Below are 19,110 nucleotides of genomic sequence, written 5' to 3' on the forward strand. Positions count from 1 at the left end.
GCCTTTATAGTTCAGTGGTAGAGCGTCAGTCTTGTAAACTGAAGGTCCGTAGTTCGATCCTGCGTGAGGGCACTTTTTGTTTTGTGGCCCTCATTTTTGAGGCGCAAATTCGTGTGCATTTTTTTAAGCGCAAAACGATTTGTGTTTCGAATGGTGCGTCGTTAAGTACAATACAGTCTGACTAGTTTGCCGCCCAATTTGAGTGCTGTCAAGAATGCCGTACGGCAAAGTGCATGCATCGTTGCCGCTTTCTTGGAAGCAACGCTTTGCCCTGAATCTTCTTCCTTCTCCGATCTTCCAATCCTAGTCAATCCGCACGATACTTGCAACATGGAAACTTGGTCAAAGAATCAAAAGCATGCACTTTCATAAGTCAAAATGAGCGAATTTGACACGGATGCACGGTGGATCACCTGCAAATGCCATGGCGGCGTACTTTCAGTCCAAATTCAGATACCTAGAACTTCATTTGTTTGTGTTCATTTGAAGAATTTGAAGTTTCTGTGAAGAAGGGAAAAGAGGACACAAGGAGGTGTGTAAAAATAGTGTCAGCACAATCCTCCCCTGTGCTTACTTGAAGGCCTTCTTTGCTCCTCCCCTTTGAGCTTGGACCGTTATCAATGATTAATCCAACATTAGCATGGCATGTCACCACAAGCTTGGCGCCACTAAGATTTCGCCAAGTAGTACTAGTACTTCTCATGATTGCGGTTTTGCAACCATTAACAATGTGTGAAAACCTGAACAGGGTCAGACTAGCCGCTGTTCGGAGTCCCTCCGCTCCACACGACTCTGCTCCCGGAGCAGCCGGAGCTGCAGTTAAAAAAAGCAGAGCGAGGAAATAGGTACTCCATGGACCCTGGTATTTCCAGAGCTGCTGGGTTGCCGAACAGCTCCTAGGTCTCCTTTCCAAACCGGATGGAGTGATGACAAGAGCAACTTGTGTATAGTAACCGAATCAGACATCTGAACTTATCAGTGATATTAAAGAATTGCAATTATTGATCTTTGTACTTGATTAGTTCACTAGTATCTCACATCAGCAGTACCGGTACAGTATAATACATGTAACAACAGAGAAGAATGTTTTTCCCCCTCAAAAATGAATCTGTAATAAACTAGAAAGAATCAGGGTCTCTTTTCCCCAGAAAAGAAACATGAACAAAAGAACGGGATCACAGGAGAAGTCATTTTCTCGTCTATCTAGTGGCCGGGTCCCTTGGGGCTGGGACCGGCCGGCAACCTGGCCATGAGCAGCTCCACCGTCTGCCTCGCCTTGTCCGCCAGCGTCACCGCCTGGACGACGCCGCCGTCGAGCAGCAGCGCCTGGTCCGCCGCCGGCGCGGGCCTGGCGGCATCAGCGACATGGGACGTCGACGTTAGAAGCACGGCGAGAGCCACCGCGAGGAGAACGCGCGCCGTCGACGAACCCATGAGGTATAGGCGTATAGCCGAGTCTGCTCCTGATCAAGACGATGATCCTGCTGTGTTTCGATCGATGAGGCAGGCAAACAAGCTTGTTCTTGCTCTTGTGTGTGTGGGTCTGAAGTTTGATGTCTGTGTTCTTAGCAGCTAGGCTGGTGCTCTGCTCTTTATATAGGCAAGTTTTCTGCAGCGCGTGCGCGCCTGGTTATTGACGACTTTTACGTACGGCGTGCCTCAGGAATTCGCTGTTGTTGACCATGGGGTGGGGGCGTAGGAATGATCAAACTTGGGGGGAGGGGAACATTGACCAGGTGTGTATGGTGGGCGCAACTGCAACCTGTGGAAAGTCAGTCACCATGCATGCAAGGTGTAGTTGGAAAATATAACACCCGTGGAAAAGAGGAAAGTCGTCCGTTCCCAAGCGGGATATTTTTATTTTTCTCTTCCATTTCGTTATCTCTTACTACTAGACATTTGTTTGCCCATTGTAGTGCGGCACTGGTACACGACCAAGTCAATAGTATAAAGGTTGCTCGTAGCTTCCTCCCGTTACTATCGAAAAGAAATCAAAGGCGTGCGTTGTTGAATTCTGCTGCTGCTCCTTGACTTCCGTTCTGCACGTTGCGACGACGTACGTGTAGGCTGCCGTCGTTGGTTCCTCGAAGCAGCCTGTGCGACGCACGGGCCGTACAACTCCACTTGTTTCGAGTTTGGGTACAGGAAACATCCGAGTATTTAACAAAAAACTACCACATTTCATGAAAACATGTTCAAAAACTACCATTTTACAAATTTGTGCCAAAAACTATCATTTTTTTACTAATCTGTGACTAAAAACTATCATGTTAGAAAAGTGCCCGATTCGCTTTTTCTGAACACCTTTTTGACAGGATGGGCCTACAAATCAGGTTGACCATTAACTTTGACCATTAAACCCTTTAACGGTCGCGCAATGTGTGCACTCTCGCGCTAGCCACGTCATCACCTAACGATTGGGCGTGATGCGAAGAAAAAAGAATCGAGCTAGCGATTGGACGAGGCTGTGTGTTTGACAGCTTGTTGCTATTGGCCCACATAGCAGGTTTTCGCACACGTGACCTCTCTACTTTCATCTCCCGCAGCCCCTCGTCCCCTCCCTGCTTCTCCGCCGCCGCCGCTGCCACCACCCTCCAAATCCATCGCACGACTGCAAGAGAGCTAGCCCGCCCGCGCTGGCGACGCGCCTCCGCCTCCTGGTCTTCTCTATCTCGGCACTGGATCCATCCCCGCCCCCGTTTGGCGTCCCGGTCGATGGCGCTGAGGAGGAGGCGGAGCGGTTCTGTCGTTGGGTTGAGCGGCGGCTGGAACGGGTTGGCCACAGAGATGGCCGTCCGCAGTGTTCTTCTCAGGCAGAGAAGAGGAGAGGAGCGTGAGATGAAGAGGGGACGGAGAGGGAGACAGCGAGCCCATGGAGAAGCGCCACCGGGAGCAGATCTGGCCGTCAGCGGTAAGGCGGCGCCCCACTCTAGCCATCTTCCTTCTCCCGCTATGCATATGTTGTTTGTTTGCCAATTTATTGGGCAGATTTTCAACTGGAAGACACAAAGGAGGTGGCGTAATGGGCATGGAGATTCTGGTGTTGGAAGAAGAAGATGAGCAGCCAAATACTTCTAGGTATTATCGTTTGGCATGTTTCATTAAAATTCACATTTGCAAATATTTGTGCTCAGCAGTTCTATCCCTAACTTCATGATTGCTTCTATTAAGTTCATACAGTAACACAAATATTGTGTTTGTACTATGTATTGTTTGCTTGCCTACAAACAGATGGTTGGTATATTTCTTGCAGTTTAGGAACATAGTGAAATAAGAAATGAGATTAGAAAGAAACCTGAAAGTTTCTTGCGTTGGTAGAGGGCTAATGGGTTATCTTGGAGATAAGGCAAAGGATGTACAATGTACAAGCTGCACTTGTTTGGTTTTGATACTCTTGAACGGTTCATTGTAATTGTGCTATATTTAGATTCTCAAAGTCCTTTTCACTTGTTCCAGGGTTCTATATTAATAAGCATATCTTTGCATTATAGAACCTTTTGTATTTTGTCTGCTGTCCTCTTCACACTATCTTACAGCAGCATCTGCTGTGTCAGTACAAAACCTGATTGAAGTTACGAGTTAGGAGACTGCCTTTATACTTGCACAGCTACTACTAAGCCTTTCTTTTTTGTGAATATTGCCCATGTTCTTTTCATTATAATGTACTAGCCTATTGTATTGCAACATTAATTTTATTCGATCTAAATTACAGGAATGATGAAACTCGTGTCCGCCGAGAGGCCACCTCGAGGTGGTGGTGGAGCTGCTCCGGCACCTTGACGCCCAGGGCGTCGGTGAAGAACAGGTCGGGGTACAATGCCCTGTACGTCGTGGCCAGAGAAGGACATCACGGTGAGTTTGATCCTGACCTCTTTGCTGTGAATTGCATGTCCCTCTGGTAAATTGTGGTGCCTTGAGCTTTGGAACTGTGTGATTTTCTGTTTGTTGGTTTTGTAGCGACGTACTTGGTACATACTAGCAGTTTGTTTGGTCCAGGATCTGGAAATGTATGTAAAAATGTACATAATAGTATAGTTGTGAACTGAAATACAAAGCTTGGCATAGCTTCCTTTTGCAATTAGCTGTCGTTTGGGGAAAGACATTTGTAATAGGATGACTCGCATAGCAACACTAACTTATAGTGAGAGTCTGATATTTTGCACTGCCTTCCACCCAGAACATCCTTAAGTAGGTTTCAACTAATTGGGATACAAATTACAGAACATAGATCACTCAATGTTTTAGTCTGTACAACTCCTTGCTGATTGATTTCTTCATTTTGAAATGAATTTTAGGTGTTAAAATCTCTTCGCTTGTTTCTGACCTTAGTGTATGTCTGTTTACAAGAGATTGAGTTGTTACACTTCAAAGACTGGGCTAATCGGGTAAACTGCCGTGCAAAATATGAAAAAGTTTTAGGATAGGATCACTTGCAAAAGTTTGGTGCATGATCTGGATATTTGGCATGCATTGCATGTTTGTATGATGGCTGCGGACACCTATAATTGTAGATTCACATCAAATTTGTGTGCCTTTGATGTGTTTATGCATATCCTAGATACCTTGCTTCCAATAGAACAACCAATCATCACTTTCTAATTTTAGAATGGTAATGGTGAAACTGGTGTAATCGATAATTCATTTGTATCTAGGATAAGCTAGCATAGTGTATTAACATATGCTGACTCCTGTATTATTCATTGTATGCTTATGTTGCCTATTAGTTATGTAGGACACGCGTGAGAGGTGTGCCCGTGTTTCATTGTTGCTGATGTAATAGCTTTCGAGTCACATGCCTGTCACCGTCGGAAAGTGCAAGAAGAAATCCCCGAGGAAGATCCACAAAGCCGAGAGGGAGAAGGATGAGCATGACCTATTCAATTATCTTTTCGGTGAACTTGGCGAAATAGGTGTGCATCAATCACTAACCTCGACACCTCGTAGATTATGTCACAGCCAGCATGCTTTAGTTACCCTGTCTCTGAATTTCGGGGGTCGTTTCCTTTTCCATGTGGTTATTTGGAATGTTAGAGCTGAGCGTGGGTATGTGTGAATCTGCATCATGTTGTTACCATCCATTTTCATGTGATGCTTTCGCGGTGAATACTGGGGTTCAGTATGTGTCATGGATTTCCTTAGTTAGATCCCGGTGAACGTTTATGCCGATGAAAATGTATGAACCCATTTAAAATTAGTAACACCAGAAGACCTCTCGGCGTTTGTTGACGATTCATTACATTATGCATACTTGTCAACATATAAATTGTGTATTGACTGCATCCATTAACAATTTTTTTCTAATCCATCTGTCTCACCCATGCATCTTGCATCAAGCTGTATGTGTGTTGGAGTCTATTGCTTCTTATATTGCACCATGTGTGTCGCGGGGTCGAGGAAAAGGTCGGCGCCGACGTCGACATGCACACATTGACGCAATCTTGAGCCGACCCACACTCGCCCATCCCCGGTCGTTGTTCGTCGATGGCAGGCCGAGCTCCGCCTCCACGCCCTGCGGAGTCGGCCCGATGTGTTGGGATTGGACCTTGATGGTGTCTGCCCCCGACAGGACCTCAACGGCGACCTGCAGGTCCGCCCCCTCCCCCTCTTTTTGCTGTACACTGGGAACACTCGGCATGACATACACCCATTGATTCGTGCTTTCTCCCCACTGAGATGCCTGGATACTTATCTAAATAAGGTGCCTGACTGTAAATGGGAAACTAGTGAATGTCATGATGCTACTTCTGTAATAGGACATGCTAGCTTGGGAATGTTCACAGTCCTTTTGTTTCACGAACTGATGAAACTGTATCTCAGAAACAACAATAATGATTGGTTTGATTTACGATATATTTTTTGCGAGTGTGGTTCGATTTACCCTGTTGTTCTGTGCAACTTAGTTTTTCGTAGGGTGAAAATTAATTAACAGTTGGTATGGAGAAAGGGAGAAGAGAGAGGCCACAGACCGGTGTGCTGATGAGCCCCCATCATAGGTGATGTTTCAAGCTTTTCTTATCTTATGATTCAAGTTTCTCTCTCGATAAAAAAATCTTATTATTCAAGTTGATTCACTCCTTCTGGATAAGTCCAAGTATGTTGTTCCTTATGTATAGGATGTTTCCTGGTACTAGGAACTCAGATCATTGTTGATAAATTTAGTAATGTATCTCACAAATGAGTAATTATGTCCACCCAATATGCTTATATTTTCATGCCGGCAAATCCAGAAAATTGTCATATTAAATGTCAACATAAAACATGCTGAATTATGTCCTCGGTCCTGCTCAAACATTACATAATGTTAATTTAACAAAGCATGTGGCCGCAAGCCAATTCTGAATTTCTTTATGGTGTAAATGAACTCTCATTAACTTCGAGCATAAAATGTTTCAGGGTACTACAACCATTTTGGTTAGCTGCAAGGATGAAGACAATGAGGAAAGAATGCAAAGATATTCAGTGAAGCCACAGGTAGGCTGGTTGATAAGTGAACTGTTCAATTTTTCTTGTGCCATTTATATCAAAACCTTGCATGAGTTTCTATTGGTTATTCAGTGATTAGGCTTCTATTGGTTAATCTGAATTTGAATTGTACTCTGGATTAAGTGATTTTCTGATATGGTGGCTAATTTCTATTTTTTGGCACATTCTAATTTAAAAACGAAGCAGTAACAAATCATACTTGATGTCTCAAGCAGAAAAGAAACTAAATATAGCCCATTTTTCAGAATTGGGATTTCTAAACTGTTGTCCCAAAAGCATCACAAAGACACATTTCTAATTTCAGATTTAGCTTTTGGAGAACTATGGACAAGCCATGTACAAGTACATAGGCTGCTGTGTATACAGAAAGAACGAATGAAACGGGCTTGCAGATTCAGTTTTCATTTGCACGTCATCGAATGATAGAGGCGAGGGTCCCGATCTTTCGATGAGATGATAGCTATCGTTTTCTGTGGGAGTCGACCTTGACGATCCGACTACGAACGTGCGAGACGTCGCGCCTTAGCAATCGCTAAACCAACTTCCGAGGGGTTATTGACCACGCCGGAGCACGATCAACCTGACCACGAGGGCCTGTTTCCTGCGAGCAAACGAAGAACAAGCAAGAAACTGAGATTGCAATCTGGATATTGCGAATATAAGATGAAAGCTTTATTGATCAAGGTGGGGTTCTGTGACGTCTTGGTCTGGTCGTTGGACACAAACGAAGTACGCGAAGTTGCAGCTATGGCGAACTTTTAATCTAAACAAAACCCAAAGTCTAAACGACGCCCTAAGGGCTGTATATATGGAGGAAGAGAGGGGAATTTCGTGGCCCTTGAGGGTGGGGTCCGAAACCAACCCTAACTCTTGTTTCCCCACACATACGGACTCTAAAAACAGCCTATACTTAAGTATTTCAAAATTACATGGGCCTGGCCCATTAATAAGGTGACGCAGCACCTAGAATAGTCTATGGACGAATATTATGAAGTGGCATCTTGTATATTTCGTCCATGGCTTCATGCACTCCTTATGGCGGCTTCAAAGTCCTGAAATCATCACTTGTAACTCCGTTCTTGATCCCCTTGCGCATGCCATCAACTTCATGCGTGTTCTTGCTCCAATGTTCATCCTTCTCCAAGCTAGGCCCTTCATTTGAAAGCAAAACAAATGTATCCAATTTAGGCAGCATCATAATCTCATGAACATTAGAATCATTACCAAGAAACGAAAGTACCTGGTAATTTAATTGGCGTGCGCGAGCTCTAGTAATTGGTCCAATATATGTAACAGTAGGGGCTGTGGGTATAACAATGGTATTGATGTCCTCATCATCCTCCCCTTCTTGAAATGAAGTCGTCTTCGACGGAAGCTCATCTTCCTCACCCAAATAAGGCTTCAAATCTGCAATATTAAAAGTGGGACTAACCCCAAAATCTGCAGGTAGCTCAAGTTTATATGCATTATCATTTATTTTCTCTAAAACCTTAAAAGGACCATCAGCACGTGGCATTAGCTTTGATTTGCGCAGATTAGGAAATCTATCTTTACGCAAATGTAACCAAACAAGATCTCCAGGTGCAAACACAACATGTTTTCTACCCTTATCTCCAGCAAGTTTATATTTAACATTCATACGCTCAATGTTTTCCTTAGTTAACTCATGCATTTTTAAAATCAATTCAGAATGTTCTTTAGCATCAAAATTAACCTTCTCCGAAGATGGAAGAGGCAACAAATCAATAGGTGCACGAGGTAGGAAACCATACACAATTTCAAAAGGGCACATCTTAGTAGTAGAATGCAATGAACGATTATAAGCAAATTCAATATGAGGCAAGCATTCTTCCCACATTTTCTTGTTATTCTTCAAAACAGCCCTAAGCATAGTAGACAATGTTCTATTGACTACTTCAGTTTGTCCATCAGTTTGGGGGTGACAAGTAGTACTAAAAAGCAGCTTAGTCCCCAACTTAGCCCATAAACATCTCCAAAAGTGGCTAAGAAATTTAGTATCACGATCTGAAACAATAGTATTTGGCACACCATGTAAGCGAATAATTTCACGAAAGAACAAATCAGCAACATTAACAGCATCATCGCTTTTATGACATGGTATAAAGTGTGCCATTTTCGAGAACCTATCCACGACAACAAATATGCTATCCCTCCCCTTCTTTGTTCTAGGTAAACCTAAAACAAAGTCCATAGATATATCCTCCCAAGGAACACTAGGTACAGGCAAAGGCATATATAAACCATGAGGATTGAGTCGTGACTTAGCTCTTTGACATGTAGTGCAGCGAGCAACAAAACGCTCAACATCCCGTCTCATCTTTGGCCAAAAGAAATGTGTAGCAAGTATATTCTCCGTCTTCTTGACGCCAAAGTGTCCCATTAATCCTCCTGCATGCGCCTCCTGCAACAACAAAAGACGAACGGAGCTAGCTGGAATGCATAGCTTGTTAGCACGAAACACAAATCCATCGTTAAGAACGAACTTGTTCCAAGTTCTCCCTTCCTTACAATTCTGCAATACATCTTTAAATTCAGCATCATTAACATATTGATCCTTGATGGTCTCCAAACCAAATATTTTAAAGTCAAGTTGTGAAAGCATAGTATAACGACGAGACAAGGCATCAGCAATAACATTTTCTTTACCCTTCTTGTGTTTAATCACATAAGGGAAAGTCTCAATGAATTCAACCCATTTAGCATGTCGACGGTTCAGTTTTGCTTGACTTTTAATGTGTTTCAAAGATTCATGATCAGAATGTATAACAAATTCCTTGGGCCATAAATAATGTTGCCATGTTTCTAAGGTCCGAACAAGAGCATATAATTCTTTATCATAAGTAGAATAGTTCAGACTAGGCCCACTCAATTTTTCAGAAAAGTATGCAACAGGTTTTCCATCTTGTAATAACACACCTCCTAATCCAATTCCACTAGCATCACATTCAAGCTCAAAAGTCTTATTGAAATTAGGAAGTTGGAGTAAAGGAGCATGTGTCAACTTATCTTTCAATACCGTGAAGGCTTCTTCCTGTGCGGTACCCCAAACAAAAGGTACATCCTTCTTTGTAAGCTCGTTGAGAGGTGCAGCAATGGTGCTGAAATCTCTCACAAAACGCCTATAGAAACCAGCGAGGCCAAGGAAACTCCTCACTTGTGTGACCGTTTTGGGCTGCGGCCAACTCTCAATAGCTTCAATCTTGGTTTTATCAACTTCAATTCCCTGTGGAGTAACAACATAGCCAAGAAAAGATACTCGGTCGGTGCAAAAGGTGCACTTTCCAAGGTTACCAAACAAACGTGCATCACGTAGAGCAATAAAAACAGCACGTAAATGTTCCAAATGTTCCTCCAAAGATTTGCTATAAATCAATATGTCATCAAAGTAAACTACCACAAATCGTCCAATGAAAGCAGGTAAAACTTCGTTCATTAACCTCATGAAAGTACTAGGTGCATTAGTTAACCCAAAAGGCACGACTAACCACTCATATAATCCAAACTTAGTTTTAAATGTTGTTTTCCATTCATCTCCCAATTTCATACGAATTTGATGGTAACCACTACGCAAATCAACTTTGGAGAATATTGTAGAGCCACTCAATTCATCAAGCATATCATCTAGCCTAGGAATAGGATGACGATAACGAATAGTAATATTATTAATGCCTCTACAATCAACGCACATACGCGACGTACCATCCTTTTCCGGCACTAAAATGATAGGAACAGCACAAGGACTAAGGGATTCGCGTATATAACCTTTGTCGAGCAGTTCTTGTACTTGACGCATAATCTCCTTCGTCTCCTCTGGATTGGTACGGTATGGTGCCCGGTTGGGTAATGATGCACCGGGAATTAAGTCAATTTGATGCTCAATCCCGCGAATAGGTGGTAATCCCGGTGGCACGTCTTGTGGAAAGACGTCGGCGAACTCCTGCAAAATGTTAGTGACAGCAGGAGGCAAAGAGGAAGGCACGTCCTCGAATGAAAATAATGCTTCTTTGCACACAAAAGCATAGCAAACAGATTTGCTAAAATCTAGATTATCAATATCAGATTTGGTGGCAAGTAAACATGCACTTTTCAATTTAATTTCAGAAACAACACTAGATTGTTTATTATTATTAGGCTGCATTTGTTGCTCAAATTCGTTTGCCACAATCTGATTTTCACTCTTAGTTTTCTCCTGTTTTGCTTTATTAGCTCTATTAATATCATCTTTCAAAATGAAATCAGGAGTCATAGGAAGCAAAGTAATATTTTTATCCTTATGAACAAGAGTATACTGATTGTTTCTACCATGGTGAATAGAATTTTTATCAAATTGCCATGGTCTACCAAGTAATAAGGAACATGCTTGCATCGGTACCACATCACAATCAACATAATCAGCATATGTAGAGATACTAAAATGCACACGAACAGTACGTGTTACCTTAACCTTGCCGCTGTTGTTGAACCATTGGATGTAGTAAGGATGTGGATGTGGTCTGGTGGTGAGAGATAGCTTCTCCACCATCTCGATGCTAGCCAAGTTGTTGCAACTCCCTCCATCTATGATCACGCGAACAGAACGTTCCTTCACAACTCCCTTTGTATGGAACAAATTATGCCTCTGATTTTGCTCAGCTTGTGTAACCTGCACACTCAAAACACGTTGAGCAACTAAACATTCATACCTGTCATCATATTCAGGAGCCATGTATTGCGTCTCATGATCAGAATCGTCTCCACCGTGTTCTTCACGTGTAATAAGAGTCAAAGTCTCCTCATCATAGTCACTAGCGGACTCATACCCACCATCCTCAGTAACAATCATCACACGCTTAGATGGGCATTCTCTCGCATAATGACCTCCACCCTTGCAACGTCGGCAAATAATATCATATGTTTGCCCTGTTGATGCCATGGATGAAGAAGAGCTCTTTGCAGGCCCAGAAGGTGTGCTCTTGGCAGATAGTGGTGATTGTGCCTGCTTTATTGTATCACGGTTGGAGGTGGCAGCCGACGGAGGCGCCGGTGTAGCAGAACGTGTGGAAGTAGATGATGCACGTGGTGTCCATGAAGAAGGTCGACCTGCAGAAAAGTTAGTCCGCGCCAATGCCTGTCGATCCTGCACTTCACGTTCAGCTTTACAAGCAAGATGGAATAAACAAGTGATATTAGTATACTCCTTATACTCTAGAATCGTTTGAATCTCTCTATTTAATCCACCCATAAAACGTGCAAGCATAGCTTCATTCTCCTCAACAACACCACATCTAATCATGCCAGTTTGTAATTCCTGATAATATTCTTCTACAGAATTTTTTCCCTGTCTTAAGCGCTGCAATTTTTGAAGTAATTCACGTTGATCATATGGTGGAACCCAACGAGTACGCATAGCAGTTTTCAAAGCAGCCCAAGTAGCAGGAATGGGATATAATCTACAATGCTCAGACCACCAAACACATGCAAAACTAGTGAATGCACAAACAGCAGCAGGAACACGTCTCTCCTCGGGATATAGTAAACATGTAAATCGTTGTTCAGTTTCTAACTCCCAAGTAAGATATATATCAGGAACATATCTACCCTCAAATGGTGGAATATTCAATTTTAGTTTAGGGAGATGGTCATGATCTCGTACCTGAGGGTGAGCCCTACCATTGCCATTATTTGCATGTGGACGACCTGATGGTTGCGGTGCTGGTGGTGGCACGTAGTTCTGAGTTTGATCAACCTCATCCTCATAATCTCCCACATAATCATCCTCCTCCGCATCAGCAGCAGGAGCCACAGAAGTAGCAACAGCAGCACCAACAGTTTGGCCAGGTGCAAGAGGGAGACGGTTCGCTCGGCGGAGGGCTGTTTCACGATGTGTAGGTAGTCGTCGTTGTTGCTGTTGTTGTAGAGGTGCGTTAGGTGCAGCCGGTGGTGGTGGTGGAAGACGCGCGAGCAATTCATTAAACCTGTTATCGAGCTTTGTTTCGAACGTCTTCTCCATGTCATCTATCTTCTCCATGGCCTCTTCAAATCTGTTTAGCACATCCTGCACCTGTCCATTCATCATTTGCTGAAATTTATCATGCAACTCCTGATTCGTCATGTTCTCCCAGTCAGTCTCGTCGGCTTGTGATCCTGCCATGGTTAGCAACAATAGAAAACACACAAGAATATGATCCTACAGAATACTAACAAGAGGTGGTGGTGGCGGGTGTCACAAATCCGTCAAGCAAATCTCAAATTCTTACCAGTTCTTACCCAGCAGCAGGCGGTGATCGGCAACCATTGTAGTCAAAACTCTCAAAAGCTTGGATAGAGCGATTGCCAGGGAGAGTCAAACGCACGACGTAGAGGTATGTGGAGCTGGGAAGGCTTATAGTATGGTAGCAAAAAGGGTCAGCAATAATCAATTCAGAGATGCAAAGTTGAATAAACGCTCAACGACGGTACTGTGCTGGTCCTAGGCTAGACCGTGCTAGAGACGCGAGCCTAGAACACTAACAAAATCACGGCGCTGCACGTAAATAAGGGAAAAGCACACTCTGGAACTTTTTTTTTCGCTTTTTTTTTGCGCTCCTCTTTTTTTTTTGCGCTCTTTTTTTTGCGAAAAATTACTATAATGGCGAGTGTCTCAAAACTCTTCCCTCGTCAAACTGATAGGATGGGCACGAAATTTTTTTTTTCACTTTTTTTTCGGAAATCAGGGCAGCGACGACGAAAAAGTGCGACAAAAAATCACTATGATGGCACGTGGCTCAAAAGACTCAGAAAAGCCTAAAAATAGGATAGGGAAAAAATATTTTTGCCCGTGAAAATTTTGGCCTAAAAACTGCCCGGGGGTCTCCAGACTCTCTTTTTTTTTTCCGAGACCTACGCAGGCAAGGAAACACGAATCGGAATTGAGATTGATCTCAAGAACAAACCTAATATGAGAAGAACTCGGATTGGTGGTGGATATATGGTGGTGGTATATGGCAGTGGTGGTGGTATATGGATAGAGATTGATGGTGGTATATGGATACGGATTGGTGGTGGTATATGGATATGGATTCAGAGCGGTGGCGGATAAGCAAAAGTGGTAGATGGGCGATGATGATGGTGCGGCGGCGGCGTGACAACTTGTGACCAGAACTCGAAACTCTAAAAGACTAGACTCTAAGACCAGCAACTTGACACGACGATGCAACCGCAAATTCAACAAAGCAAAAACCCTAAAAAGATTATGCAAAGGCTCAGATTGGTTCGGATATGATGAACTAACCCTAATTTTTTTTTGTGGCTTTTTCGTGGACTGTAGGTATGAAGAACAGACTCGATCTAATCTACGAAAAACTGTAAAATCTCACCGAGCAACCTGGAAATCTGATACCACTTGATAGAGGCGAGGGTCCCGATCTTTCGATGAGATGATAGCTATCGTTTTCTGTGGGAGTCGACCTTGACGATCCGACTACGAACGTGCGAGACGTCGCGCCTTAGCAATCGCTAAACCAACTTCCGAGGGGTTATTGACCACGCCGGAGCACGATCAACCTGACCACGAGGGCCTGTTTCCTGCGAGCAAACGAAGAACAAGCAAGAAACTGAGATTGCAATCTGGATATTGCGAATATAAGATGAAAGCTTTATTGATCAAGGTGGGGTTCTGTGACGTCTTGGTCTGGTCGTTGGACACAAACGAAGTACGCGAAGTTGCAGCTATGGCGAACTTTTAATCTAAACAAAACCCAAAGTCTAAACGACGCCCTAAGGGCTGTATATATGGAGGAAGAGAGGGGAATTTCGTGGCCCTTGAGGGTGGGGTCCGAAACCAACCCTAACTCTTGTTTCCCCACACATACGGACTCTAAAAATAGCCTATACTTAAGTATTTCGAAATTACATGGGCCTGCCCATTAATAAGGTGACGCAGCACCTAGAATAGCCTATGGACGGATATTATGAAGTGGCATCTTGTATATTTCGTCCATGGCTTCATGCACTCCTTATGGAGGCTTCAAAATCCTGAAATCATCACTTGTAACTCCGTTCTTGATCCCCTTGCGCATGCCATCAACTTCATGCGTGTTCTTGCTCCAATGTTCATCCTTCTCCAAGCTAGGCCCTTCATTTGAAAGCAAAACAATCCAATTTAGGCAGCATCATAATCTCATGAACATTAGAATCATTACCAAGAAACGAAAGTACCTGGTAATTTAATTGGCGTGCGCGAGCTCTAGTAATTGGTCCAGTATATGTAACAGTAGGGGCTGTGGGTGTAACAATGGTATTGATGTCCTCATCATCGAAGCTAATGTGTAACACTCCGGATGTAACTTTCCCAATTTGTATTCCAACTCTTGCCGTTTCCGGCGTTAAGTTATATTTATTTCTCGGGTTCGGGTCTTTGTCTCCGTGTGTTGTTGTCTTTGTCATGCATCTCATATCATGTCATCATGTGCATTGCATTTGCATACGTGTTCATCTCATGCATTCGAACATTTTCCCCGTTATCCGTTTTGCTTTCCGGCGCTTCGTTCTCCTCCGGTGGCCATTTCTAGCTTTCTTTCGTGTGTGGGAATTTAACATTTCCGGTTTCGATCAAGACTTGCCAAGCGGCCTTGGTTTACTACCGGTAGACCGCCTGTCAAGTGCCGTATCATTTGGACTTCGTTTGATACTTCAACGGTTAACCGAGGGTCTGAAAAGGCCTCGTGTGTGTTGCAGCCCTACACCCCTCCAATTTGGTCCAAAACCCACCAAACTCTACTCCATGTCTTCGATCACAATCGTGTGGCCGAAAACCGCACCTTTTTTGGACTCTCCTAGCTTCACTTATGCCTATATATAGCCTCCCCCGAAATCTGGATCTTCTCCTCCCCCGAAAACCCTAGATTCATTCGTCCTCGCGCGCGCCGGACATCTGCCCCGCCGACGGACATTGTCCGGCCTCCCCGTCCGCCGCCACGTGTCCTCCGCCTAGTGGCCGCCGCCCGTGCCCACTTCCCCGCCGCCGCCGGCCCTCGAGGCCCGGGGTCGGCCCTCCCCGCCGACCCCTCGGGCCAGAGGAGCCCCGCGCGCTGCCTCCTTCGTCCCCGCGCCAGATCGCCGGCGCCGCCGCGCGCCATTGCCGCCTCGCCGCTCCGACCGGTGGCCGCCGCCCCGCACTCGCCGTCCCCGCCGCCAAGTACATCGCCGGCGCCGCCCGCGGCTACCGCGACCTCGGGCGCGCTGCCCGGCCTCGCCACCGCCGCCCCGGCGACCTCTCCCTCCTCGTCTCCACTCCGGCCACGACGATCTCCAGCCATTTTAATACAAACAAATGCACAAGATATAGACGAGAATCTGTTCATGAGCTTCACCAGCCATTTTACAGGATATACAATGTTGTTTTCTTATGCATTTTAATTACATTTACAACTGTAAGTTTGTGATGATACAAACGGAAGTTGCATACAGATTTTCTTATTTATACTATTGTTTTATCCATACTTAACATATAAAAAATTCTTGTTTTGTTCATACTACTTAACAGTCAGCAGTTTAGTCATCTTACAAATATCAATTATGTTCCCTTTCTCACTGTATACCAGATAGATCAACACCTAGTCTGTTGTTATTTTTCTCCTGCCACTTTTGAAATTTCTACTTTATCTTTTTTAGATTACCATTTTTTTATTCGTTTGTTCTTTGTTCATACACTAGGCTGTACATACTCAAATCATCGACTGGACACCAAAAATATTGACTTCTCTTTATTCTTTCATCAGCCATTTTACTTGAGCATTCATAAATTTGGGTCCTCAAGACCTGTAGTCAATAAATGTACTTTGCTATCACCATTAATATCCATAGAAGATGCTCTTATCTTTCATATCACAGAACAACTTATGTCCATGTAAATAACTTGCTTTCTTCTATCAGTATTTTCAGTTTAACTATACTGAAGAGAACCTGCTGGACTAAATTGATCCAAACAATGCTACACTCATTGTCAGACTTGCAGACGACCATCTGCTCGCCAAATGTCGAATCATGCTAGGAACTGACAAGAGGGCCACTATAACCACCAACTGGTCTGAGTTTTTTCACCGCGCCAACATTCGCAAATGAGACATCTATGCATTTCATTTCAGATGCACCATCGAAGACGCTGCAGCCCTTGTGTCAATATAATCTAGTCCCTCCGTCTCATAATGTAAGACGTTTTTTGACACCATTCGCGACAGAAAACGTCTTACATTATGGAACAGAGGGAGTAATATAATGTACCACTAAGTACTCCTAATTATGCTATATCCTGTGATAACTTATGGTTTGCTTTTGGGCCCTCTTATCACATGCTTTTCAAGACGCTAAACCTATGTTGTTGCTTATGTTAAGTGCACTATTGTCAGTTAGATGTTTCATGTTTAGATCCATAATGGGCTTTCTCTGTAGAGTATATATTTTTATTTCTGCTGCTAAGTTTCTTAATTAAAGCAATCATTCCAAATGCCTAATTAGAATAGAAAAGAGCGTTTCCTGCCAAAAAGAAAAAGAAAAGAGTGTTAAAGGGGCGAGTACAACCAGGCATCGCCCAACTCCCCCTCAAGAGACGCGCCACGGGCGCGCCCAACACCTAGTTATTACAAATGGGGCCCATACGTCAACCCTCTTCTTCCTCCTCTCTTTCTCTCTTTGGCATTTCTACAAACACTTCGTGTGCACCTGCAGTTCGCCCGAGATCCTGGAGATGTATGCTGCCGGGATGTGCCCAAGCACCGCCGCCTACGCGCAACTCAGCTGTGCGCTGGCCCGCGCCGACACACGCTCGAGGCCGAGGCTGGCCCCGATGCACAACCGCTCAAGGCGCGGTGCGCAGTGTGCAGCCCGACCTCAGCGCTCGGCTTCTGCTGCTCGTGCGTAGCCATCAGCTCCGGCGAGGAGCAGAGCGACAGCCGGGGAGGTGGGGACGCCGTGAGCAGGGGAAACTCACGTCGGAGGAAGTCTGGGACGTCCTGCTTGGCCATGGGCCCTTGCTACTGTCCGCTGCCACCGCAACTTTTGCTGCTTCCCACCGCTGCTTGTTGTTGAGCACGCACAGACCACACACACGCGTAGCCGCCGCCGCTGCGAGCGTGTGCGCCGTCGTGCGTGAGTGAGCCCGGCAGTGGTCAGCGGCGGAGATGGCTTCTAGGTGCACATGAGGTGTTTGTATAAATGCCAAAGAGAGGGAGAGAGGAAGAAGAGGGTTGATGTCTGGGCCTCATTTATAATAACGGTCAACCTGACTTGCGGACCCATCCTGTCAGAAAGGCGTTTAGAAGAGGCAAATCGGGCACTTTTCCGGTATGGTAGTTTTTAGTCACAGATCAGCAAAAAAATGATAGTTTTTGGCACAAATTCGTAAAGTGATAGTTTCTAGGCATGTTTTCATGAAATGTGATAGTTTTTGGTTAAATACTCGAAACATCTGAATATTTTGGCGCAAGTCTTTGGATTTTACCACCTGTCTTCACAGATTAATTTTCAAATTCGAACGAAGTTTAGATAAGTTAGCTCCAACTTATTTCGTGGAAGTGTTTTTTACAGAGTACTCTAGTCTTTTTCTCGTCGAATGTGTCATGTCCAACACGACGGAGAAGTGAATCTTTGTCTGCAAGTCAACCGAGTCACTGGCTCGCTGCAAACGGTGAAACAAACGTGTGGAGCAAGGATTTTAAGTTGACGTTGGGCACTTACTTTCACTTTATACAATGCTTGAATTCCGAACGATGTGGATCATCTTTACTTTTAATTAGGACACCACTACAAATTTGACGTCGGATTTTTCAATGGCAAATTGAACATTTTTATGGCAATTTGTGTTTGCCAGAGATGGTAAGTTCAGTTGGTGTTTGGCAAGCATGACAAATCTGTCTCGGCTAATATCTTTTTAGGAAATTTTTGTGCTTGTAAACTAAATTTACCAACCTCATGTCAACAAAATTTACCATAAAAAACATTCGATTTGCTATGCCTAAAAATCAGACATCGGTTTTTTAGCATTAACATACAACTAATATAAAAATTGAATGTACTCTCTCCGATCGTTTTTACTCCGCATATAAAATTTGTCTTAAGTCAAACTCCATAATGTTTGATCAACTTTATAGGAAAAAATGTCAACATTCACAATACGAAATCAATATAATTAGATGAGTAATGAATTCAATTTTCATGTTGTATAATTTTAGTATTGTAAATGTTGATATTTGTTCGTATAAATATGATCAAACTTTTATGAGGTGTAACTTTGGACAAATCTTATATGTGGAGTAAAAAGGATCGGAGTGAGTAGGAAGGCCAAGACGAACACTTTGATATATGGGATATGTATTATCATTATTATTATTATTATTATTATTATTATTATTATTATTATTATTTTGTATAGACAAAAGAAGAAATACCCACACCACGCCATGTCCCCTCCTCCACACACTACTGGGGAAGGGCTTATAGGTAAACACAAACGAGTAGTGGGCGCAGTGTATCACCCGTCATAGCTAATTTGGAAAGACAGCAGTGGGGGTGAGAGTAAATGGCCGCCACTACTACATAGTAAGCTGTGGCGGGCGAAAAACGGAGCCACAGGTAAGCCTATTCAAATTTGGC

At 43.8% G+C, this 19,110-nt stretch overlaps 1 protein-coding gene, 1 long non-coding RNA gene and 1 other non-coding gene across 3 annotated transcripts; 2 read left to right on the forward strand and 1 right to left on the reverse strand.

Annotated features, from left to right (window-relative positions):
- On the forward strand, positions 1–72 carry TRNAT-UGU (transfer RNA threonine (anticodon UGU)). Its single transcript has one exon. It is a non-coding gene; the product is annotated as a tRNA-Thr (tRNA).
- A 912-nt stretch (positions 73–984) lies between these two features.
- LOC125522739 (uncharacterized) lies at positions 985–1,583 on the reverse strand. The gene has a single exon (XM_048687773.2). The coding sequence runs from the start codon at positions 1,432–1,434 to the stop codon at positions 1,204–1,206; it is 231 nt and encodes a 76-aa protein (XP_048543730.1). The 5' UTR covers positions 1,435–1,583; the 3' UTR covers positions 985–1,203.
- Positions 1,584–2,536: 953 nt separating this feature from the next.
- On the forward strand, positions 2,537–5,782 carry LOC125523920 (uncharacterized). Its single transcript, XR_015611140.1, has 3 exons — positions 2,537–3,078; positions 3,713–3,852; positions 4,733–5,782. It is a non-coding gene; the product is annotated as an uncharacterized LOC125523920 (long non-coding RNA).
- The last annotated feature ends 13,328 nt before the right edge of the window (positions 5,783–19,110 follow it).

Source organism: Triticum urartu, chromosome 7A (genome assembly GCF_056163025.1).
Source record: "Triticum urartu cultivar PI428250 chromosome 7A, HENAU_Tu73, whole genome shotgun sequence".
Taxonomy (NCBI): Eukaryota; Viridiplantae; Streptophyta; class Magnoliopsida; order Poales; family Poaceae; genus Triticum; species Triticum urartu.

Bases quoted from the DNA above. Each gene is read 5' to 3' on its own strand.
- LOC125522739 (XM_048687773.2), bottom strand. From the start codon at position 1,434: ATGGGTTCGTCGACGGCGCGCGTTCTCCTCGCGGTGGCTCTCGCCGTG.